The sequence below is a fragment of the Aureobasidium pullulans genome (assembly GCF_000721785.1).
Source record: "Aureobasidium pullulans EXF-150 unplaced genomic scaffold scaffold_9, whole genome shotgun sequence".
In the NCBI taxonomy this organism is placed as follows: Eukaryota; Fungi; Ascomycota; class Dothideomycetes; order Dothideales; family Saccotheciaceae; genus Aureobasidium; species Aureobasidium pullulans.
The window spans coordinates 574,208-596,926 of record NW_021941029.1 but is presented as its reverse complement, the minus strand read 5'-3'; the positions used below and the strand labels follow the sequence as shown (position 1 = coordinate 596,926).

At 50.9% G+C, this 22,719-nt stretch overlaps 9 protein-coding genes across 9 annotated transcripts; 5 read left to right on the top strand and 4 right to left on the bottom strand.

The window, feature by feature from the left end:
• Nucleotides 1-318: 318 nt before the first annotated feature.
• M438DRAFT_345581 (DNA topoisomerase III) lies at nt 319-2,877 on the bottom strand. The gene is made up of 5 exons (XM_029905482.1): nt 2,742-2,877; nt 1,651-2,684; nt 825-1,602; nt 651-776; nt 319-592 (listed from the first exon to the last, which is right to left on the bottom strand). The coding sequence occupies exons 1-5, from the start codon at nt 2,826-2,828 to the stop codon at nt 551-553; spliced, it is 2,067 nt and encodes a 688-aa protein (XP_029760649.1). The 5' UTR covers nt 2,829-2,877; the 3' UTR covers nt 319-550.
• Nucleotides 2,878-3,051: 174 nt separating this feature from the next.
• On the top strand, nt 3,052-4,433 carry M438DRAFT_213921 (DUF1295-domain-containing protein). Its single transcript, XM_029899434.1, has one exon. The coding sequence runs from the start codon at nt 3,119-3,121 to the stop codon at nt 4,181-4,183; it is 1,065 nt and encodes a 354-aa protein (XP_029760648.1). The 5' UTR covers nt 3,052-3,118; the 3' UTR covers nt 4,184-4,433.
• M438DRAFT_374563 (RabGAP/TBC) lies at nt 4,350-6,807 on the bottom strand (the record flags this gene model as incomplete). The annotated part of the gene is made up of 5 exons (XM_029908511.1): nt 4,350-5,614; nt 5,669-5,811; nt 5,862-6,397; nt 6,461-6,622; nt 6,673-6,807. 5 exons carry the CDS (start codon nt 6,805-6,807, stop codon nt 4,350-4,352), a joined length of 2,241 nt encoding a protein of 746 aa, XP_029760647.1.
• Nucleotides 6,808-7,251: 444 nt separating this feature from the next.
• Nucleotides 7,252-8,754, top strand: M438DRAFT_296889 (uncharacterized protein). The gene is made up of 2 exons (XM_029901922.1): nt 7,252-7,353; nt 7,534-8,754. Exon 2 carries the CDS (start codon nt 7,702-7,704, stop codon nt 8,662-8,664), a length of 963 nt encoding a protein of 320 aa, XP_029760646.1. The 5' UTR covers nt 7,252-7,353; nt 7,534-7,701; the 3' UTR covers nt 8,665-8,754.
• A 457-nt stretch (nt 8,755-9,211) lies between these two features.
• On the bottom strand, nt 9,212-9,850 carry M438DRAFT_273889 (uncharacterized protein; the record flags this gene model as incomplete). Its single annotated transcript, XM_029900670.1, has 1 exon — nt 9,212-9,850. One exon carries the CDS (start codon nt 9,848-9,850, stop codon nt 9,212-9,214), a length of 639 nt encoding a protein of 212 aa, XP_029760645.1.
• A 3,966-nt stretch (nt 9,851-13,816) lies between these two features.
• On the top strand, nt 13,817-16,100 carry M438DRAFT_273461 (uncharacterized protein; the record flags this gene model as incomplete). The annotated part of the gene is made up of 2 exons (XM_029900640.1): nt 13,817-14,247; nt 14,297-16,100. 2 exons carry the CDS (start codon nt 13,817-13,819, stop codon nt 16,098-16,100), a joined length of 2,235 nt encoding a protein of 744 aa, XP_029760644.1.
• A 141-nt stretch (nt 16,101-16,241) lies between these two features.
• On the top strand, nt 16,242-18,211 carry M438DRAFT_213873 (uncharacterized protein). The gene is made up of 7 exons (XM_029899433.1): nt 16,242-16,711; nt 16,763-17,081; nt 17,131-17,430; nt 17,480-17,549; nt 17,599-17,706; nt 17,760-17,847; nt 17,897-18,211. Exons 1-7 carry the CDS (start codon nt 16,382-16,384, stop codon nt 18,119-18,121), a joined length of 1,440 nt encoding a protein of 479 aa, XP_029760643.1. The 5' UTR covers nt 16,242-16,381; the 3' UTR covers nt 18,122-18,211.
• A 430-nt stretch (nt 18,212-18,641) lies between these two features.
• M438DRAFT_345577 (uncharacterized protein) lies at nt 18,642-19,852 on the top strand. The gene has a single exon (XM_029905481.1). It carries the CDS (start codon nt 18,668-18,670, stop codon nt 19,532-19,534), a length of 867 nt encoding a protein of 288 aa, XP_029760642.1. The 5' UTR covers nt 18,642-18,667; the 3' UTR covers nt 19,535-19,852.
• A 303-nt stretch (nt 19,853-20,155) lies between these two features.
• Nucleotides 20,156-22,260, bottom strand: M438DRAFT_296877 (uracil permease). The gene is made up of 2 exons (XM_029901921.1): nt 21,225-22,260; nt 20,156-21,165 (listed from the first exon to the last, which is right to left on the bottom strand). The coding sequence occupies exons 1-2, from the start codon at nt 22,009-22,011 to the stop codon at nt 20,282-20,284; spliced, it is 1,671 nt and encodes a 556-aa protein (XP_029760641.1). The 5' UTR covers nt 22,012-22,260; the 3' UTR covers nt 20,156-20,281.
• Nucleotides 22,261-22,719: the final 459 nt, after the last annotated feature.

Below are 22,719 nucleotides of genomic sequence, written 5' to 3'. Positions count from 1 at the left end.
CATGTGGGGGTTCTCTTTCCAAAATGCCCAGATGCAAACGTTCCGAGGGTTCAAACGCTTTCAAAACAAGCCGTTGATCACCACGCGCCCTCTGTCTCATATCTTTGACCACAGTTGCTTACACGTACATCACTGCTTGGCCAGCTTCTGCCTCTTAGGCGACTATCCAATCTGCCTTCCAGGTCGCTTGCGTACCGCTAACATGCATCTATCGGCCGAAGAATTTCATGCAAACCGAGGGTTGCAGATGTGACATCTACCGGCATCCACCTAAAGTCATGACAAATTGACCACCATCCATTCGTACAGTAGGTTAGATGACGAGCAGCATATCATAAACCGCCGGCATCCCATTCGTACATCTCAGTGATTGAAACATATTTATTTATCAAAGCTGTGGGAAGTCACGATTGTGATACAGCTTCGTTGCGTGTACGGGTATCTTCACGTTAAACTCTTGCCAAAAGCAATCCCCGAGGTGCAACGACGTCGGCCGCATTACCCGCATTTGCTTCTTTCCTTCCTTATTCCATGCAACCTCAGACCGTCATCACCTATTAGCTCTTGCGCCGGGCACATATTTGTCGACCGACTGTTCCGCCTCTCGTCAGCAATCATTCAGTTTTCATTTTCTCGACAATGACACTCACCGCTTTCAAGATGTTGATACCCCGCCTGGTCCTGATATAGACATCTCTGTACATGTCCAAGCTCTCATGGATCACGTCGCCTTTAGTTGTAGTACCAGCGCATATCGCTCTCATCTTGTTTTCCATCTATCCCGCCATCAGTGATAGTCCCTGCTTGATTGATGGTGAACTTACCTCTTTTCTGAGAAATGGCTTGCTCAGATTCATCTCGAATCCCATGTCCTCGTAGCCTTTGACGAGGGCTACTCCGAGTGTAGTTGGAATGAACTCTTGTACACCACCTTGTTGACCTCCACCGCGTCCGCCTGCTCCACCGCCTCGACCGCCCCGTGCGCCGCGTCCTCTGCCTCGACCTCGACCTCGTCCTCTGCCTCCGCCTCTTTCATCGTCTGATTCGACGGCCGGTGCTTCGCCTTCCTCTCTTTCATCTCCTTCTTCGGCGGGCGCTCTCTGCGCTTTTGGTCGGGTCATCACATACTCACGTTCTTTGATTTTGGCGATGTGCTCGGCCATTGTTGCGTCAGTACCAATGCCGTTTGCATCCATGAGTGCGATAAGATCCGGCTCGGTAAGGAATCCAGGTGGGCTAGTCTTTCCTTCTGTCATCCTGGCCTCGGTTGGCTCGAATGTTTCTCCGACCTGGAATTGAGGCAGTTGCTGCGTGCTGGTCCATTTATCGTAAGGGTAAACATCCAAGTAATTCCTCGCGAGCACTGATAGTCCTGAGGCGTTGAAGATCTCGGACCCGTAGAGGATACTAACCTCGTCACGAGAACCTTTGGCATCCTCACTACAGCAAGCAAGGAATCGTCTGACCACGAACTCGTAAACTTTGCGTTCGTCCTGTCCGCCGAGTGCGGAAGGAAGAACGAAATTGACTGGATGAATTGGAGGATGCGCCTTATCGTTGTTGCGTCCCTGCCTTGGCTGGTTGAATCCTCCGTTCACAAGACTGCAAATCGTCAGTACGCGTTTGACTAGTTGGGCATGAGAATGATACTTCTGAGCAAATGGTCCCCAGATGGGCGATTGTGTTTGCTTTTGAACTAGAGCTCGCAGGTCCATGCCTTTGTCAAATTGATCTGTCTCGGTTCTTGGGTAGCTGATCCACCCTTTAGTGTAAAGATCTTCCGCAATCTTCATGACTCTTTGACTGTCCATTCGTAAGAACCTGCTACCCATTTTCTGCAGCTCAACAGTTGTGAGTGGTAAAGGCTTCCACTTGCTAGCGGGCTTGGTCTGTACTTTGATGACTTTGGCGTATTTGGCCGTCAAGCATCGCTCGAATAGAATGATTACAGCCATTCGATCAAAGAGGTTGATACGAGACCATCTGAAATTGACGGTGATGTCTTCTTTGATGTGCGTGACTTTGATAGCCCAGTAAGGCTCTGGGACGAAGTTCTTGACCATAAAATACCGGTCGACTACAAAGCCGAGTGTAGGAAATTGACAGCTGCCGTAGCTGATAACTTTCCTCTCATCTTGCGCAAAAACGCCGCGACCCTTGAGGTATTCGACGATTTCAATTGTCTGCCAGCGTGTGAAACTGGCACCGATACGAAGATCAAGCTCAATTCTTGCAGCAACGGCATTGGCTTGGTTTTCGTCCAACGGGATGGGATTACGAGCAGCCTGCAGGATGTGGGCCCTTTCGATATTGGAGAACCTGGCACGTACGATCTTTCCAGGCTGTCGCAACCGAGCATTGGTACTCAGAGCGACATCTCTGATTTCACTGCCGATGTGTTCGCCTTCGCGGTCGCAATCGGTCCAGATGAACAATATGGATACACCTCGGGCTTGTGTCTCGATGTTCGCAGCAATACCTTTCCTTTCTTCATCAACGTATGTTACGATAGGCGCGTCAAAGAGATGCTCTGGATCGCAAGACTTCCATGGTCGGAAATTCGGTGTAAAGTCTGTACTCTGAAGATGGCCAGCCACACTTGTCATGACAACTTCGCAAGGGCCCCACGTAGGGAAGTTGTATGAGAAGTTGTAGTTTTTGAGCCATGGCGTGCGAGTATTGGACTGTGAATCAGGTCAGTAAGTTGAATAGATATAGTGGCGGAATGCGGGAAGGCATACAACTCGATGTGAGCCACCAGAGAGATGCCCAGCCACAGCTCTAGCGATTGAAGGCTTTTCTGCCACACAGAGGACTTTGGTCACCATCTCTGTGGGCACTCGTGACTTAATCAGACCATGGTGTTGTAGATGATCGAGTCCTCAAGTCCCAGGCAAAAGTTGAGACGCGTGGAGAAGGCGGAAGACGCGCCGCTGCCTGATCGGGAAAAGATGACTTGCGGCACGGTCCGCTCGCTGGACCCTCTCTTCTGCTTGGCGATGACGACTTGATGTGTTCGCAGATCGCGGTTTCCTTGTCTGTTGCTTTCGAGCTTCCCACGCGTGTTGAATCCACGTTTCTACCATTCACACAGCAGATTGACCCTCACAACGACAAGATGCTGCTTCCTCCACCAGTCGGTTCGGCGCTGCCTATCGTCAAAACGCTCGCAGATTGCGTAGACTTCAGCAAGACAGTGACGCCCTTTGTCGACCAGCTCATCGCGCTTCCCTCGCAGCTCGTTCAGGCAGGCGCAGACACAGAAGCCCTCAAGCATCTGTACTTGTCCACCAACCCTCTGATCTCAGGTTTCGCATTTGCTCTGGCCATTACACCCATCTTCTTGATCGTGTCTGAGATCAACAAGAACTACTCGCAAGTCGATCGCTGCTGGAGTCTGTTGCCTACTGTCTACAACCTCCACTACGATGTTTGGGCCCGCCTCAACGGTCTACCTACGCAGAGACTCGACAATGTCCTGGCTTTCAGTGTCTGTTGGTCTATCCGTCTAACCTTCAACTACTGGCGCAGAGGTGGCTATAGCATTGGCTCGGAAGATTATCGATGGGAGACAGTCCGCAGCTGGGTCAATCGTCCACTCTTCTTCATCTTCAACATCCTCTTCATTTGCATTGCCCAGAGCGTTTTGCTCTTCACTGTCACCACTCCCACCTACGTCCTGATGCTCGCATCTCGCGTCTCCGGCCAGAACATGAACACTACCGATATCATCTTCGCCCGCGTTCTCATGGCCCTTGTTCTGCTCGAGTTTTTCGCCGACGGATCGCAATGGAACTTCCACAAGGCCAAGCACGCTTACCAAAAGACGGCAAAGGTCCCCGCTGGTTGGACACGCGAGGACCTCGAGCCAGGCTTCAACACTACTGGTCTATTCCGCTATTCTAGGCACCCCAACTTCCTTGGCGAGCAGCTCATCTGGGTCACTTTGTACCAATGGGGTTGTGTCGAGACATCGTCTCTCTACAACTGGACTGGTGTCGGCGCCATGTCTTATCTGATCCTCTTCCAGTCCAGCACTTGGCTCACCGAGAAGTTGAGCGCCGAGAAATATCCCGAATACAAGATCTACCAGCAAAGAGTAGGAAAGTTCCTGCCCAAGCTGACTGGTCCTGGCTGGGGTGAATACTTGGAGGCACAGAAGAAGGCTGCTAAGAAGAAGTAAAAACAATCCTCAAACAGCGAGATGGCTGAAATGTAGAGACATTCGTGTACCGAGACCAAGGCACTATACATAGCCTTGGCTGTCAATCTTTCATACACAACACCTTACGAGTTGAAGCAAAATGAAAAGACATGATTCCAATTCTAACCATCGTCATATCTACTTCCTATTTGCCCTTGACACCTTCTTGGGCCTCGGCCTTTGCCTTCTCTTTCTCCCTTCCTGCCTTCTTTTCCTCTTCCAACGCGCCGAGATCAAACTCCTCCTCGACAGGGTCTTGCTCAAAAAGGACCTCCTTCTTGACCTGCTTCTTCCTGTCTTTTCCTCTCTTGCTGTCTTTCTTTTTCTCCGGGCTCCCTGCCCTAGCGTCATCCTCGTCTCCAAACAAGAAACCTTTGCTTCGGCGCCGTATATCCGATGGTGCTAGCGCTTTTGCTTGAGCAAAATTACTTGCGCTGGTCTCTGGAGATTGTCCAAGCATCCAGGAGAATGATGACTGTGCTAACGTTGGCCTTGGTGTATGGAAGTCGAGTGGAATGTCGGTTGTCTTTGTCGCATTCGCTCGCGCAGCATCTTTGTGCTGCTGCGTTGGCTCAACATGGTCCTTGGGTTGTTCTTCAACCGCATTTGCATCTGCTGGCTCTTCCGCTTCTTGAACGGCAGGCTTGTTGTCGATGTGTGCACTTGTCGGCTCCTTGATCTGCGGCTGAACTTCTTTGACCTCGATAGCGTCTTCCTTGCCCGCTTCGATGGCCTCCTCTTCTGCAGATAGTGGCACCGTCGCATCATCAAGATATACTTGGATGAACTGAACTTTCGCGATTGCCATACTCAGCCCATTCAGCGACTCTTCCTCTCCGGCCTTGCCTCCAATAGCAGTCTCGTGGTATGCCCATAGATCATCGATAGCTTTCTTCAGCATTTTAGACAACGCTGTGTTGCGTTGCTCGAGCATTGCGAGTTGCAAGCTTGGATTTGTTGATCTGTCCGACGTACCGCTCTGCCTTGACAGTCCTCGTGTATGTCTTGGTGGCGCTTGAGGAGTCTGTACTGCTTGTATCTCTCGCACGCCCTTTCGCACTTCGTCCATGGCGTCCCGGAAAGCCTTGTTAATGCCCCACTTCTCGCCTCTTTGTAGGACGCCCTTTGCAGCACCTTGGAGTATGTCTTCAAAGTTGCTCGATGCTCGGCCAGGCATTTGCATTCGCAACTTTCCTGGCATCGATGGTTGTAATGTGCTGGTAGGGGTTTCGGTTGGTTGTGGCAAGGGTCGACCTGAGTATTTCTCGACCAGGGTACTTGCACCTTCGTGGTTGAAGTTGTTTCTCAGGTAGACCGCATTCGTTACAAATTCTTGAGGAGTCTTTCCATCTTCCAAAGCGGGATATCTCAGCAAAGTTGTGAGTGCTGTGTTGTAGTCGGCGTCCATCACTACACTCTGTTAGCATCCAACCATTTCGAAATTAGTAATCCATGTTTGCTCACAGTCCCAATGCAATCTCAAAAGCATGTTCAAACAAACGAGATCAACAATCTCGAGACTTGGATCATCTGCAAAGATGGCATCCCACATGCTCAAGACGTCGTCGAACCCAAATTCTCGGCCAAACAGTAGTCGGATCCAGCGCCTGGAACATGTCAGTCAAGCTCTTATGTGCAACTCCGAATTTTGGCCTACATAAGGAAAACCTGAGGGATGAGATCGATCTCCTGTAGATGCTGTGCAAGTGTTGGATCTACATGGGGCAGATACTCGTCAAAGATCCTGTGTATCCGAGTAAGGATTGGATTCTCCAGTGTTGCTGCGGGCTTTGTGGGACCTGCTGTTAGCTTTGAGGGTGCCTTGTGCGCTGCTTGCTCGTAGAACGACTTCGCTCCCTGCATGACTATACCAAATAGGGTGAATGTATCATGCTCAACAAAATCCGAGTCAAAGACATGACACAACATCTTGTCCTCCGAGCCCGAGTCATCCGTAGCCTTGCCAGATACTGCATCTTTCTCCACGACCCAGAGGATAGGAGCTAGCAGCTCATGCATACCCTGTCTATATCCTACATCAGGATTCAACTTGCAGAACACAAACAACACATCCAGCAGCATGACCTGTGTTTGTGGTTGTCGGAAGTATATGTTATCGGGCATGCATCGGTCGACATCTTGCATGATCTCGGCACGTAATGCTTCATCTTGTCGTAGAACGGCCCAGGGAGACTTTTAAGACTTAGCTATCAGTGAGATGGGAAATTTATCATTCTTGATTATGATAGAATTTACCTCCGAATCTTCGCTCAATGGATCTAGGTTAGATCCCAGCACTTCTTCGGGATGTTCAAGCCCTCGCAGTAGATGCGAGCGTACTGAGGCATATGCTGAGCGTGAGTCTGCTGATCGTTGTATCCATTGTGAGTGGTCGAGTCCTTCGAATAGGAGAAAGATCTATTTGAGACATGAGTACAAGGCACATCGGAACACGTAATGATTCTGACCTTCCAGAGGAGTGATCTAGATTTCGTGACCGAATCGGGCTCATTCTCGTTGCGAATGGCTTCCTTGAGATCGGCAAGTGATTCGAATTTCTGCAAAGTCTGCCACGGCACCCTTGCTTCATCGAGAGAACGCATAATTAAGAGCAGTCTTCTTCGAAAGACCCTGGTATCGTTGTTTACAGATGTAGATACCAAGTCGGGCATGACCGTTGAAGGTCGGCCGACGTCACAAGCAAACAAAGCAAACATTCGATATACAGAAATGCCGAGCAACCACGAGGCACTCCCGAATGTTCCGTAAAGAACATCAGAACAATATTCTTACAACTCTGGAAAGAACGACTGGACGAGTAAAAACAGTTTGATGGCCTTGCCAATCAAGACATACTGAGACAACCTGCAATGTCGCAAGACCTCTTGGCCGAATTTGGTGATTTCACCCTGAAGGATAATAGCTCTGGAAACCAAAACTATACCCCGACTCAAACACAATCCTCATTCTCGCAAGCGAATTACGGCTTGAATACCTATGCAGGATCAGTACAGCCAGAAGATCAAGGCGTTAGTCCTCGGGACGATGACGACGACGACGAATTTGGTGATTTTGAAGAATCGGAGCCAGCACCACAGCAAAGGATCCAGGCAACAACAAAAGAGGCTCCTGTACAGCCTGCGAAAGAGGTCCAACCCACGCCAAAGCCTGTATCTAAACCTGCACCTCAACCACTGCCTCAACCTGTGAAGAAATCTTCTGGTCCGCCGGTCATTTTGAAGAAAGCAGCCAAAGCCAGCCAATTACCAAGCAATCACCCCTTTGCCGGACACGCAGACATCCTCTTTGATGCAGACGAATACGATGAGTTCGAAGACGCAGATGTCGTAGGCTCATGGGGTGGTGAAGAAGACGATGAAGATGATTTCGGAGATTTTGAAACGAGTGAGACGCCGGCCGTCAGCAGCGGCACCCCCAAACCTACGGCTCCACCAGCTCAGCCGAGGACGGTCAAGCCATCGGCACCAGCGGCATCAATGGGAGCTGTGGATCTTCTAGGCCTCGATGATCCACCGGAAACAATGAATAGGGCACACCAACCACCACCTCCATCTAGGGCACCGAAGAAGACTGTCTCGGCGCCTAAGGCCGCAACCACGCGTCCTACAAATGCACCTCGTCAGCAATCCATGCTATCCAACGACGATGCCTGGGACGATTTTGAGATCTCTCAGCCTACACAACCTGCTGCATCACAGAAAGCAGCAGCAGAAGCACAATTACAAATCCAACTCCCAAAGGACATCCTAGGTGATCTTACCGCACTCCCCTCAACCACCGGCGTCGCACCCTCCAACATCCCACCACCCTCAGTCCTTCTAACCATCTTCCCACCCGTGCTGACCTCCCTCTCCCACCAATTCCTCCAACCTCTCAGTGCCCTCTCATCCTCCCAAAAATCCCTCTTCCTCTCAAATCAAGAAACAAAATCATTCTTGGCATCCTATGTAACTCTCACCCATGTCGTCGGCCACGTAATAGCCGGCCGCAAGTCCCGCTGGAAGCGCGACAAACATCTCGCCCAAAGCATGCGCATCGGACCAGCAATGTCCGGCCGCAGCGGCGGTATGAAGTTGACCGGTCTCGACAAATCCGAATCCGGCCGTGAAGACACAGAAGTCGAGGTCGTACTTGCCGTATGGCGTGAACAAGTTGGACGATTGAAGACAGCAGTCACAGGAGCTTCTGTTCATGGCAGTAAACTCACCGTGCCTGAATTGGGGGATGTGCTTCCTGTACGTGTGGCCAAGGGCAGTGAGGGTGCTATTACGAGTACACAGGCATGTGCACTCTGTGGATTGAAGAGAGAAGAGAGAGTGGCCAAGGTGGACGTGGCAGTCGAGGACAGTTTCGGCGAGTTCTGGGTGGAAGGAACGAATATGCATCGTGCATGTCTGAAGTTCTGGGAGGTGTTCAAAGGACGTCTGATGTCGAGATAGTTGGTTGGCATCTGGAACAAACAGAACAAAAGTAGACATAGAGCAATGGTATTGGCCAGCGAGTAATTGAATAGCAGTAACTATATCAAGCCATGTGGCCCTAGCTCTCGATGGCGAATGCTGAGGTGGCCTAAATTATCACACTTCTCTTGACGAGCCTGCTAAATATAATGATCTCAGCCACGTCACACGCACACGAAGACTCCGTAAAATCTAGAAAAGGACCGACAAGATGCAAAAGTGGACGTGAATTGAATTTCTTTCCGGTCATGGCTCATTCATGACCGCTATACAGACATTACATAAAAGTATCTTCGTGTGGGCAAGTTTTACAATTGTAAAAGTGTAAGCTGGGAAGTACAAAAAAGGGGTATCGGGCTTCCAAAAACAAAGATGGAGGTTGAAGAAGTGAAGTAGAAGAGAAGGGAAAAACCAAAAATTTGTGCGCAAAAGAGAGAGGGAGAGTTTCAAACTCCATCCCCATAATGAACCGGCAAGAAGGAAAAATACACAATTTTGATCGAGGGTGATTGTTGACTATGCAACATCAGACCTCTTCGGTAAACCTGCTCCCCCTGCTTCCATCGAAGCTTGCTAGCGTGGCGGGAGTTACGCTTCTGTTGGCCGGATTGAAATGTGTCATGAGAGGAGCATTTTGGCCAGGTTCGGGCGTCAGCGTGTTCCTTTGGATAGGGAATGTGGGACTAGTAGGCGAAGTGTTCTCTGACAGTGCGCTCGTCGGGCTCATAGCATACGGAGGGTGCACTCTGGCTTGTCGGGCTGGTCCAGGCATGATAACCTCGTTCGCGCCTAGTTCGTTGTTTGGGTCGTCAAAAGGCGAGCCGCCAGCGCCGTAGTAGGTGCTGTCGCGATAGACCGAGGTAGTGCTCATGTTCCGATCGTTGTCGAAAGCAGACGGCATAAGCATAGGTGGAGCAGAAGTCATGCCGGCTGAGAAAGCACTAGGTAGCTTGCGGCCACTGATGCGTTGGAAGCCTCGTTCTCCTGTGTCGTCCACGGCTCGGGATTTTCTATTTTTGAAGACCCCTCCCAAAAGTGGCGCTAATACGGGGGCTGTTCTGCCGCGCTCGGACATTCCCCCAGCGCCACCAGTTCCTGCAGCTTCGGCGCCGGTCAACGCGCCCATGCTTGCTGCACGCTTTCGATACCAGCGCAGGAAGATCATGGCAGTCAAAACCAAAACGGCAAGTCCGGCAACGCCGCCGACGATACCGCCTGCAAGCACTGAAGGAGGCGGGGTATTGTCACTGTTGTCGCTGGATGCTGCAGTGCTGCTCGCCGAGCTAGGAGCGGTAGCTGTTGCAGAGCCACCGAGGAAACTTGCATTGGAGCTTTGTGCAGCGCTGGAAGTGGCAGATGGGAAGGAGCTGTCTGCCGATGATGACCCGTTGAGATCAGAGGTTGCGGATGCAGAAGCAGACAAGGCTTCTGAGGATACACGCGATGCAGCGCTGCTCAAGGCGCTGCTAGCAGATCTGAGGACTGAGGAGGCGGAGCTTTGAAGAACAACGGCTTCCGAGGAGTAAGAACTTCTGGCGGAGCCTGTTGCAGTTGACGCGGCCGCGATGAGTGAGCTCAGACGAGAGCTTACGTCGGCGTTCTGTGATGACAAAGCTATGGAGGCCGAGGAAACACCAGCACTGCCACTCAGAGCAGCATAAGCCGAGACAGACGACGACGCTGGTTGGAAAGAGCCATACGACGTGGTTGTCTGGCCGTTGGAGAGCGTGGTGGCGAAGGCCTGCGCAACAAGGGCAGCAGTAGAACGAGATCCATCAGACAGTGTCTCGACTGTAGAGGAAGATGCGGTGAAAAAGCCTAATACAGCAGCAAGAGGAGTGGAGCTAGTCGATGCAGATCGATCGGCAGATGAAGCAGTGCTCGCAGTGTTTGACGATGAAGAGCTGGCACTGTTGCGCTGGAAAGTGGTAAATGAGGTGTAGGTGGTGGAGGAACTTGAAATGATTGATGCAGATGTGGTCAAGTTGCTGGCAAAAGATGGCGATGATGAAGTTGATAGTGAGGTGGTGGCAGAATTATATCCGGATAGAGCAGCGCTGCCGGAAGCCGATGTCAACGAGGAGCTTGTTGGAGTGATGGTCGAATTTGAGCCAGTAGGAAATATGGTACTGGCGAGGGGCACGCCAGACGATGTGTAGGAAATGATTGACGCAGTGATGGCGCCGCTTATCGAGCCTACCGATGTAGACACGGGATCTACGACGGCCACAGTAGAGCCGTTTGCAAGCACTGAGCTGACCATGTAGCTTGACTCATAAGTAGACAAGCCGGCCGAGTTTGACGCAGTGGCAGAAACAGGATCAACCGTTGTAAGCGAACCAGACAAGCTCAAGGTTGCATTTGCATCGCCAAGTGTGTTTGTTGCTTGTGACGAAATGTCGGAGATGACAGAGGAGATGACCGAAGTGGCAGGCGCGGTTCCGACTACACCAGGCAAGGATATACCAGAAGCAACGCTAGATGGGATGGCTGAAGTGACAGTGTTGACAGCAGATGCGTAGGAAGCGAGTGATGCGTCGGATAGGGTTGGGGTATCCGGTGTGCCAGAGGGAATTGTCGTGGCAGCAGTTCCGATTGCGCCTGAAAGAGATATGCCTGGTGGTACAGTAGTCGTAGCGGCCGATGATGTTATGTCTGCGGTGGACGATGTCGTGGCTGTAGCAGACAAGTCCGACGCGTCCGAAGGTATTGTTGATTCAGCAATGGAAGTTGAGCTAGCCAGATCGGCTGTATCAGAAGTCGCGATTGTGGCAGCAGCCGAAGTTGCGGTACCAGGACCAGAATATCCGGCTAGAGGAATGGTCGCTGCAGCCGAGGTCGTGGTAGGCGATTCGTCCGTTGACGAATTGGTCAAGGAAGCATCTGAGTCCGATGTGCTAAGTGATGCGTCAGTTGATGAGACAGCCAACGAAGGGTCGGCGTCGGTCGAGGTAGGCGAGGCGTCTGTTGTCGAGGCTGTCGAGGAAGCGGCCAAATCGGTCGCAGTTGGCGATGTGTCTGTATTTGAGACGGCAGCGGAAGGTTCCAGGTCTGTCGAGGTACTGCTGGCAGCCACAATGGATGGCGAGATGCCGGCGACGGTCGAGGAGTATTCGGACAGAATTGATGGAGTTTCCGGAATGGAGGACGAAGCGACGGCGGTGGCAGTGTCGAGAGAGGTCGTGGGAGCGACAGTAGCAGAGTCGAGAGAAGTTGCAGGAACAGAGGATCCGGCGTCAGTTAGCAAAGTGGATGAAGACAGTGAAGACGTTGTTGATTCGACGGTGCCGTTGAGCGGCGTTTGGCGTTTGTGTAGCCGTTGGTGCAACTCGTCGGCGTGTTGAACACCACTCCGGCTAGGGCTATGGTTGCGTATGTGAACATGGACTTCTTCAACGCGTTTGACGGGATGAATGTCCTGCAGGCCGTGGGAGAAGGCAGTCGGCGACGGGGTGGCTACGCTGCCAGCCGGCGTGGACAATTTGCGCCGTTTGAAGAGGCGCTCCATGGTTTCGCGCGGTTATCGATACAGGAAATGAGAATAGCGAATGCTCTTGACAGGGAACGACAGTAGTGGTAGAGCTCGGTCCAGACTGGGCTGTACGAATAGAGGGCGGCTACTATCAAAGAGCCGGACTAGGTAGTCAGATGTCGAATGCGCCGGGTCGAGGGAAGACTATGTACGTGGACAGGCTCCGGATGCAAAAAGGCGTCTGCCTTTGGATGGCTGGAGTGCTGGGAAACGAATGGACGCCGGTAATCAAACCAGCAAACTGCCTCTGAAAGTTCATGTCAGTACGCGCCTCGGCAAGGCCTGGAAAGCAAGATGAGAAGATGAGATCGAGGGCGTCTTACAGTGTGCTTGGTGCTTGGCGCAAGCTCAGAATACCATCAGACTTTGATCTGTATGTGTATCTGCTGCGTCTTGGAGAGTGGAAGAATGGCCCACACGCCGATGATAATCTTTCGCGTCGTCTACGAGTACTCTAATTTACTGCCTATGTAATGACGACCAGAGAGACCACGCCGCCGAGCGGGGTCAGTCACCAGCCAGCAGTCAGGTCGTTGGGGAAACAGGAAAGAGCACGATTGTGTGCGAGCAAATGCCCAGGGTCGACTCGAGAGAGGGAGCGGTTGAGTTGGGCAGAAACGTGGTGAACAAAAAACAACAGCAGCGACGACGTCCGACTTGAAAGTCTCCGACGACAGACAAAAGCGAAGAAGCGGCCCACGAGACCCTTTGGCTCTAAAACGGTCCCGCCGGCCAAACATGGACCACCACCTATCCAACCCAAATCTCCGCTGCCCTGGCCCAATACTCCATCATTGGTTGCGACATGGGTCGTCTGCTAGGGTTGCGCAAGCCAGCGAGATTGCTTCACGCTTGCTCAATGCTCGTTCGCGTCTTTTTCATCTTCCACCATGTCGTCGCCCGCCGCAGCAGCTTCTTTTGTCTTCGTCGCCTGCGTACGCATGCCCACGGCTCGATCGCCTGCTCCCATGATCTATCACTATCCCTGCAGGTACTGCCGCAAGTCATGGCTGTTTTCCACTTCATTTGCTCCACTTGATTCTTTCTCTGTGGCCTAGCCGATATGCGTGCTCCCGTCTGACGTCGACTCCCCGCCTAGAAGTCCAACAGAGCCCTGCATCTGTAAGGGAGTCCTCGTAGTTCTCGTTTCAAGTTTCCACTACCTGACACGCAAGGAGATGTTGCTTATTATGGCATCATCGCGTGCGCACAATAGACCCCTCACGCAAGGCACTTCCTCTGCATCAAAACGTGCCACTTCACCTCTGCTGTATAGTCTGTGCTACATCTCGTATCCTCTCGATTCAAGATCGATCCCATACGGCTGGTGTCAATATTTGAAAATTGCCGAGGAACTCTAACGCCTATCTATCTGTATCTAATTCCGGAAAATAAATCCGTTGAACCTGGAAAACGACGCTAAAGGTTCAAGCTCAAGCTCCCGCTCCGCTCGACGTCACGTCCTCACCGCCCGTGATACCATCTTCAAACAACACCTCCTGAGAGCCGCATCTACCCTGTGACTATACCAAGCCTACACCAAGACTAGTTGCATGTTTGACATCTGGACCTGCCAAGCGTAGTACACTCTCACACGGCATGTCAAAAGAAAGCAGCCATCAGAGATCTGGTGGACCTCCACCACTGCCTCCTCGGCAGGCGTCAGGTGCAAATCATCTGCTATCAGATGATTTTGAAGAAGACGATTTACCACCGCCTTCCTACGAGTCTGTCGCGTTTGAATCATACGGAGATGGCTATCCCTCTCTTGCTCAGAACGATCCGCGATCGAGGTCGACTCAGTCGTTGGTTCCCTCGCCGTCAGACGAACAAGGTGATAGAAGGAAGCTGCTCTTGATATTCATACATGGATTCATGGGAAACGAAACCAGTTTTCAAAGCTTCCCTGCTCACGTACATAGTCTTGTAGCTGCTTTGTTGTCAGAAACGCATACTGTTCACACAAAGATCTATCCGAGGTACAGGTCAAAAAAGAAGATCGACTTTGCACGAGACGACTTCAGCCGCTGGTAAGATAGAAGTTATGACATGTTCCGAATGATGCTGACAGATTCTCAGGCTGAGACCGCATGAAGGACCAACCACTGATGTGATCTTATTGGGCCACAGTATGGGTGGCTTGCTTTGCGCCGAGGTGGCATTGATACCATCCCTCGCAGATGGATCTCTACGCCATCGTCTTATCGGCACCGTCAACTTCGACGTCCCTTTTCTGGGTATGCATCCAAGAGTGGTCAAGGTCGGTCTAGCCAGTGTTTTCAGCCCGGCCCCTGGAGCCTCCAAGTCGCCACAAAACGATGATCACACTCCTTCTGCTACCGATTCCCAGAATGGTGGAGGTTATTTCGACGACAGACCCTCCCACAGCACTTCCACATCAAGCCTAAAAGCATCTTCCAGTCCGTTTTCTCCATCTCAACTCGACCCCAACTACAATCCAGCCTTTAAGAATGATGTGGTCCTTCCGGTCAGAAAAGGGTGGGAGGGAGCATGGTACTTCATTAACAAACACTCCAGCGACTTGCGGTCAGCCACTAAGCAATTGGTCAAGTCACACCTTGAGTTTGGTGGTGCCATGGCAGATTATAGCGGTCTCAAACTGCGCTATACTCGTATCAGAGGATTGGAGGCACCAAGCACATATACCAGGAAAGCAGTTATAGGAAGCTCAGTTGCTCCTCCTAGAGTACGCTTTGTCAACTACTACACTTCCAGTACTGGTAGGCCCAAGAAACCAAAGACACCGTCTTCGCCAGCAACCGTGGTTGGTACTCCTACTATGACAACTGTAGCTGCTGTTGAGAGCCGCGAGCAGGTTGACGAAGATGAAGAAAAGTACTCGGGAGAATTTAGCCCAAGAAACGACGAGGTGTTAGAAACTGACGATGACATCAAAGAGTTTGAAGCTGCAGAACGAAATGGAATGGTAACAATGGACCATCTGGATCCTGCTCCCATGTCTGATGCTGGCGGTGACACTTCTGAGGTCGAGTCTTGGGTTGATGCTACAGAGAACATGGAAATTGCTCGTTCAAGTTCAAACACGACAACAGACCTGACAACGACCACTTCACCAAAACCCGAACATGACTCAATTCTCGACGAAGGTTTAACAAACAAGTCGCCCGACATCCCTGCTTCAGGTATCGAGTCCTTGCCGCCTGTCCCAGATCCGCCAGCAAAGCCTGAAAAGCCGCCATTCTTCTCAGACAAAGACGCCAGGAAGCTAGCGGAAAAGGAATATGAACGAGTCTTGAAGCTCTATTTCAGAGCAGTAAAGGACCGTGAAAAGGCACTTCGCGATCGTGAAAAGCTGGAAAAGAAGCGCGAACGACAAACAATCAAGGAGGGAAAGAAGGCGGAGAAGCAAGTTCAGAAGAGTGATAAGGGCAAGGAGAAGGAGCGCAAAAAGACCATCGAGAGGAGAGAAACCGATCAGGAGAGTACTCTTGCGGCCGAGCAGAGAGATGCACAGAAAGAGTGGAAAGCGGCCCTGAATCACTCCTGGAATGACGACGACTCTACGATTGAGCCACTCTCGAAACACAGCTCGTCGATGCAGTCTAACGTACTGTCTACTCAAGCATCCAGATCTCCTTCAGGCGAAGAGCAGAAGCCCTTCAAGGACCGTACATTCTGTACACTACCACCCAAAGACGGCTCCGGCATAAGAGACCCGACCTGGGTTCGTGTTTTGATGAAAGATGTCGACTTGGTCGAGGCGCATTGTGGTCTTTTCTTCCCTGACGAGAAAGACGACAGATACGAGAAACTGATCGGAGATGTGGGAGAGAGGATATGTGAATGGGTCGGCGAGGCGGAGAGCGAGAGAGTCGCAAGGGAGTTTGAAGCACAAAACTGAAGCTAAGTAGACCATTAGTCTATTGAGTGTGACTAATTCTACTATGATGTCCGGGAAGAAACTTTACAGATGCTATTTTGCCTTTACGGCGTACATTGACACAAGATCTGCAGATCTTGTGTCAATATCCTGGTGATGTGGTTACAGGTCGCTCCTTCCCAAACTTGCAAAGTCATGTGCCAGTCTCTTTCTCTTGCGCGCGGATAAACGCCTGCGTCGAATACTGCGAAATTCGGACAAATGAACCTTGACGTCTGCCGTATACATCGAGAAGTAACATCATGGTGGGACAGAGCACGTCGATCCAGTCGTTCTTCTCCACGCGAACTTCACCCACTAAAGACATACCTCCAAAGTCATCACCAGTCCCAGGCGATGGTTTCACTGCAGAAGAACTGGACAACGCTTTACTTCCGGTTCGACAAGACAATTGGACTCCACGTGGAGTCTATGATGAGTACGAGATCGATGCGCTCATGTTTGGACTGAATCGTGTCAAGATCGTGGGTCGACTTGTCAACATGTTCGAAAGCTCACACACCACGAAATTGCCCAAGGGACTTGGGGGGTCTGTACATCTCGTGGTCAAGGATGACACTGGTGCTGTCACTGTGAGTATCCGGTTCGTCGTCTATTCTACAACTCACACTAACCGATCGAAGATCAGACTTTCATACACGCTGCCACCGACAGAATTACGACTCGGCCGTCTCGTTGCAGTTTGGGCTACCTACGTCGCGAATGGAGACAGAGGCAGTTTCCCGTGTGCCGTCGCACCATTGTACATCAAGGTTTTTCCGGAAAAAGACAAAAGCTGCCGTATACGTGTCCTAGAAGGCGCAGAGTTTGCGAATCTGTGCAGGAAGCCACTCAATTATCAACCAACCCTCATGTCACTCAAGGCCTTTGCCCACGGTGGCTCCGAAGTCATCGACGCCAAAATACTTGTCATTGTCAAGAGCGTCAGTGCACGCAAGAGAGGTAAATGGGGCTTCAAGGATCAAGCTGGTGCAAAGCTGATCAACCATAGTAACGAAGAAAGATGGAGCAGAAGCCTACGTCACGAGAGTTGTCTTGATGGATGACACCGACGAAGCAACATTGTCGTTATGGGACACCACGTCAACCACTCCGAATGACTGGCAGCCATCACACACTGCTCTCTTGATCTCAAGCCCCAGCCTGAATGTCTCACACAAGAATTGGTTAGCTCTGGCTTCTGATACCTTCGTCGATGTGGATCCCTGTATTCCTGAAGCAGAAAGACTCCGCGGTTTCGCTGGACGCAAGGTCAAAAGAGAACACATCAATCCGACTTTTCCTTATGAAGGTATGTCGGTCTGAATGCACATTCAAAGCAGAAACTCACACTGTTGCAGAATATGCCTTGTGGAGCATCATCAAACCAAACGAACGCGTTTTGTACTCGCTCGCAGACGTGGATGATCGGTAAGTTGACCGTGATTGGCCATCTATTGTTCTGACCTAGAGTTTAAAGCGCTCGCGAAACCCCTGGAGAAACATTCGAGGGCTACCTGAGCATGATCATCATGGATCTCAACATGACCACGTTACGACAACAGAATATGCTCATGTGCAATGAATGGTCTGCTCTCGACCAAGTTCCTGTTGATGATCAATATGCTGACAATGTATCAGCTGTGGCATTCCTATCTATGCAAACGCAAAAGTGGCAAAGTGCAAGCATTGTGACAGTCAGGTGTCCTTGAGAGTCAATCCACGCCTCGTGAGTGCAATCTCGCCAGCTCGTCTGACATGTATGCTAACACGTACAGATTGGCAAACTGGTCGACGAGAGTGGATGCATTACAAGTGGCAAGCTCGTGCTATCAGACCATGCGTGGACAAGACTTCTAGGCAGAAGTGCTCAAGAATTGATCGAGAGCAGTGCAAGCACACTGAAGAGCGTGGAGCATCGTATGCTCCATATTCGTATCACGTTGCGATTCTGGTGGAGCGAAGAGGTGGGAAAGCTCGTCATCTCGGAAGTCCTCGAATAACAAAGCTTCACGGGAGATGAGACGATTGCGGGATCTATGGATGAGGAATCCTCATTGCTTGACTTTGAGAGTAACACGCTGGCCGGAATTATTTTGCTTGCGGAGAATACACTAACATAACATGGGCTGCCTTATGATCGGGATGAGTCGAACGGCGGAGAAAGCTATAGCTGCCGGAGCTAATTGATTGTGTGACCTATATAAAGGCTCAGAACATGTTGCTTTGATCGAAAGTACAGGCAGAAGTGAAATTTTGCTGGGTGTTGATGGGTCGTGCAGCTAGTGGAACATGAAACTACCTGAATGAGTGTTTGTGTTGATGTTTTCACTTAGTTGGCCAGTTCCGTTGCTCCAGTAAGTATCCAACACTTCCATGAAGATCAAATCGCAAGCAGAAATAAGTTTACAGTAGAGTAATCGCAAGGGGAATTTGAGTGACCCTGTCCTTCGGCGATAAGATAACAAAAGTGAGAAAGTAAGCCGAGCTTGAGAACAAGGGCCTTTGACTTTTGGATTTATTGACGACGTTGTAAACACCTACAAGCAATGACACAAGATAGCAGTAGCACACGGCGCGACTGGAAAGACTTGTTTGCGGTGCCGCCGGTCATTAAGCAAGTGTTTGCAAAGTTCCCTCTGTCGACATACACCCCCAATGCGCTGCCGACGCGCTCACCGAAGCACAGAGACCAACACACTCTCTACACGTGGACAACAGCAGAAGACGCCTCTGCAAGCAATGCCTCGTTCAATCCAACATGCCTGAAATGGCAGACATATCTCCTATTCAACAACATCCCCTTCTGCACACAATCCTCCAACAACCACGCCTCGCCCTCGGGCTCTCTACCCTTCCTCCTCCCAGCAAACAATTCCAAACCAATCCCCTCGAGCAAGCTTGAATCCTGGTCTACCACACATAGCAAAAGCAAGAGCTCAGACACAACACAAGCTTCGCGACAGGACGTGTATACATCACTACTCGAACACGCCGTGAGAAGGGCATGGCTATACCTCCTCTACCTCGACCCCGACAACTTCGACCACGTCGCACGCCACTTATATGTCTCACCATCCTCGTCGAACACATTTGTCGCCCTCGCCATATCGCATCAATTGCGCAATGCCGCTAGTCAAGAGTTGTTGAAGATCACACCCGTCGTGGAAGCACAGGATATCCTGGACGAAGCTGTAGACGCTTTCTCCGCTCTCTCGATATTACTAGATGGAGATGACTGGTTCTTTGGAAACGAGAAGCCCGGCTTGTTTGATGCGAGTGTTTTTGCGTATACCCATTTGTTGCTGGCAGAAGAGATGGGCTGGAAGAACAACACTCTGGCTGAGAAGTTGGCCACTTTCCAGAACTTGGTCCAGCATCGCGATCGCATTGTCAACGAGTATTACCAGTCATGAGATGATTGATTTCCGCCTACCTCCCCTCAAGATACCGCTCTTTGTACATATATATCCTCCCTCTATACCAATCTCGGCTCCCCAGCTGAATGTACAATTACAATCAACATCAGCCACTAGTCCACAGTGTAGTCACTACGCGAGCAACCTAAATTGTACACCAGTCAGCTCGCACTCACTGCGTAGCCACAACAGGCATGGCTGAAATAGAGAGCGACATATACCCACTACCCACCACCTCTCACACCTCGAACCTGTGCATAGATATGTAGAACCACATCCAACCGTCAACTCTTCGTTCCTATACATGACCAAGCCACATCGAACTTGGTTGCCAGCCCGTGGATAGATCATAGCGAATCATACCTTGCTCATCTCTGGCCTCGAACATTGTACTTCTCAACAGTCTCGGTTGGTTTGGCCACTGCACAGTTAGTAGATAGTTGTGTATAGTCATGATCCAGTCATCTAGTCGAGACGTGAAATATATCGATGTGAAGACAACGTTTGTCAGTTTGCTACCATTGAACATGACTCGGCGATCGAGTAATCACTGCGCAATCACTTGATCACGATGCATGCACTGAAGACTCTGAAGGACTTGCATGAAGTGAAAGAATCATCCTCTACACGAGGCTCATAATCTATCCTCATATTTACCAAATCAACAACATCATTAACCCAAAACATCCAATAGTCATAACTCATAACGACAGCATCTCGATGCATGCACTCCTCTTCAACACCTCAGTACTGCGTAACCTTGGCATCAACCTTCTTGCCATCAATCTCACCCATGGCCTCCTCATCAAACTGTCCATCATACTCCAAACTGTTCTGCTCGCCATCATCATCAACCTCCAACCAAGTCTCGCTGGTCGCGGGAATAGGCGACACCTTGCACAAGCACCAATAAGTGATTGCAGCAACGAAGAAACCACAGAAGTAGTTCAAGTCGTAGATGTAAGTTGCACCCTTGGGGACCTTTTGACCAACAGCGCCGGCGAAACCGACGACATTGATGAGGATACCGGCAATGTATGAAGCGTAGGCTCTCCAGTGGATGCCGAAGGTGAAGTAGTAAGGTCCGGTCTTGTCTGCTGAGTAAAGGTTTCTAACCTGCAGGTAGCCCTTGCGGACGATGTAGTAATCGCAGACCATGACGCCGGCAATCGAGGACAGGAACACACTGTATGCGGAGAGGTATGTGGTGAAGTTGTTGCTCGAGGACATCAAGTTCCAAGGACACATGCAGAGACCGACGATGGCGCAAATGTATGATCCTCTTCTGATGGACAAGAAGCGAGGGAACAGAGCGGTCATGTCTGTGCCTGCGGACACCGAGTTGGCGGCGATGTTTGTACCCAGCTGAGCGAGGGAGAAGGCGGCGGCGATGACAAAGACACCGAAGCGTGTGGCGCCGCTAACGTTTGCGTCGTTGAGGAAGTTCGTGAGGAGGTCGAGGGGTGACCAGACGGGTGAGCCGTAGATGACTGCCGACGAGGAGGAGACGATGATGCCGATGAAGGAGGTTACTGCGAAGCCGACGGGGATGGTGATGAGTTGGGGAAGCATGGCGCTTTCGGGACGTTTGGCGAATCTGCTGAAGTCGGGGTTGTTCATGATCAAGGCTGTTGTTGTTGGTCAGTGTCTGTACTTCTAAGCGTCTTCGTGTATGATATCGACTTACCAGCGAAGTTGGCAATAGCGCTCATGATGCCCTTTACTATGGCCCAGGCGAGTTCGTTTCCATGCAATTCGGCGGGCTGGCGAACGATAGGTCCGAGGCCCTTTGCTCTAACGATAGCCCAGATGAAGAAAGCAATGCCAGCTGCAGGTGCAACGATCGACTTGACAGCGAACAGGTGGCGGATCTTGTGGACGGGGAACCACAATGCAGGCAGGGAGCACAGCCAGAAGAGGAAGAAAGAAACGAAGTCGCGAGTGTTGGTGCCTGATGACTCGGGCAGAGAGTTCTTGGGTCCACCGAGAGCATACTTGTCCCAGCTGGGCCAAATTGATCGGATCATAAGGTAGACACAGGTGCCCCCAATCCACGATTGTACACCATACCAGACGCAGGCCATGGCAGCACGGTTGAAGACAGGCCAGAGGCCACCCCAGATACCGAAACTGGATCTGCTGACAACAGGGAAAGAGATGTGGTATTTTGCTCCGATACGACCGGTGAGGACGACGAACACGGCGGCGATGGTATATCCGATCCAAACACAGATCCATGACTGCCACCATGAAAGGCCATCTTGAACACTAGCACTCGAGATCATCCAGGTGTTGATGTTGAAGGAGTCGGCCATCCAGAAGGCAACAAAGTGCCAGGCTCCCCATTGTCTTCTTTCTTTCTCGACAGGCTTCAGGTCGTCGTTGTTGAGCATGAGTTGGACGTCGGTGAGGCCAGGCTCGTGACGAACTTCGAGGGCCTTCAAGGCACGAGAGACCTTTGAATCTTTCTCCATGGTAGATTGTGGGAAAGGACGACGTTGATACAAAAGGAAGAATGATATAGGCGTCGTATAAGATATGTATACGAAATACCCTCTATTGTTGACCTACGAGATGGTCGTCGTGATGAATTAGTCAAAAGTCAATGATATCCATCGTGGAAGGTGCGGATCAAAGCCTTCTTATGTATGTCCATCATCCTGAACGACCCGAGACTGAAGCCCTCTTATCTCTGAGACTCCTGTTATGATGTACCGTCCATGTCTGGCGATATCTGCCATCTGAGAAGCAAAAACGTGTGGTTGCTCGATCACATCGAGTAAGAAGCGTGGATAAGCTCGGAGGATGTGCATAACATACATAATAAATGCATAATTGCTCGATAGTATCGAGTAACAAGCCTGGATAGAGACCCCGGTCTCGCCTCAGCGGTCGATTCTGACTGGTCGGGCGGACAGCGCGTTGCTATACTTTCCATTTCTGGCAAGGCGCCGCGCACGCCGCGCACGAATCGGCGTGCAGCATGCCACTCGTCGGGACCACTTGCTATTGCGGCAATGCGACTCTGTTCTGCTACACTTTAAACAACAGCCGAGGAGATGGTGATAAGGCAAGCCCTATGCAACTTTTTCCAAAGGATTTATCTAGATCTGAGGTAGATTTGGGTCTATGGCTGACCGGGAAGATAAATCTCTGCAAGACCTGCATGAGAATCTCATATT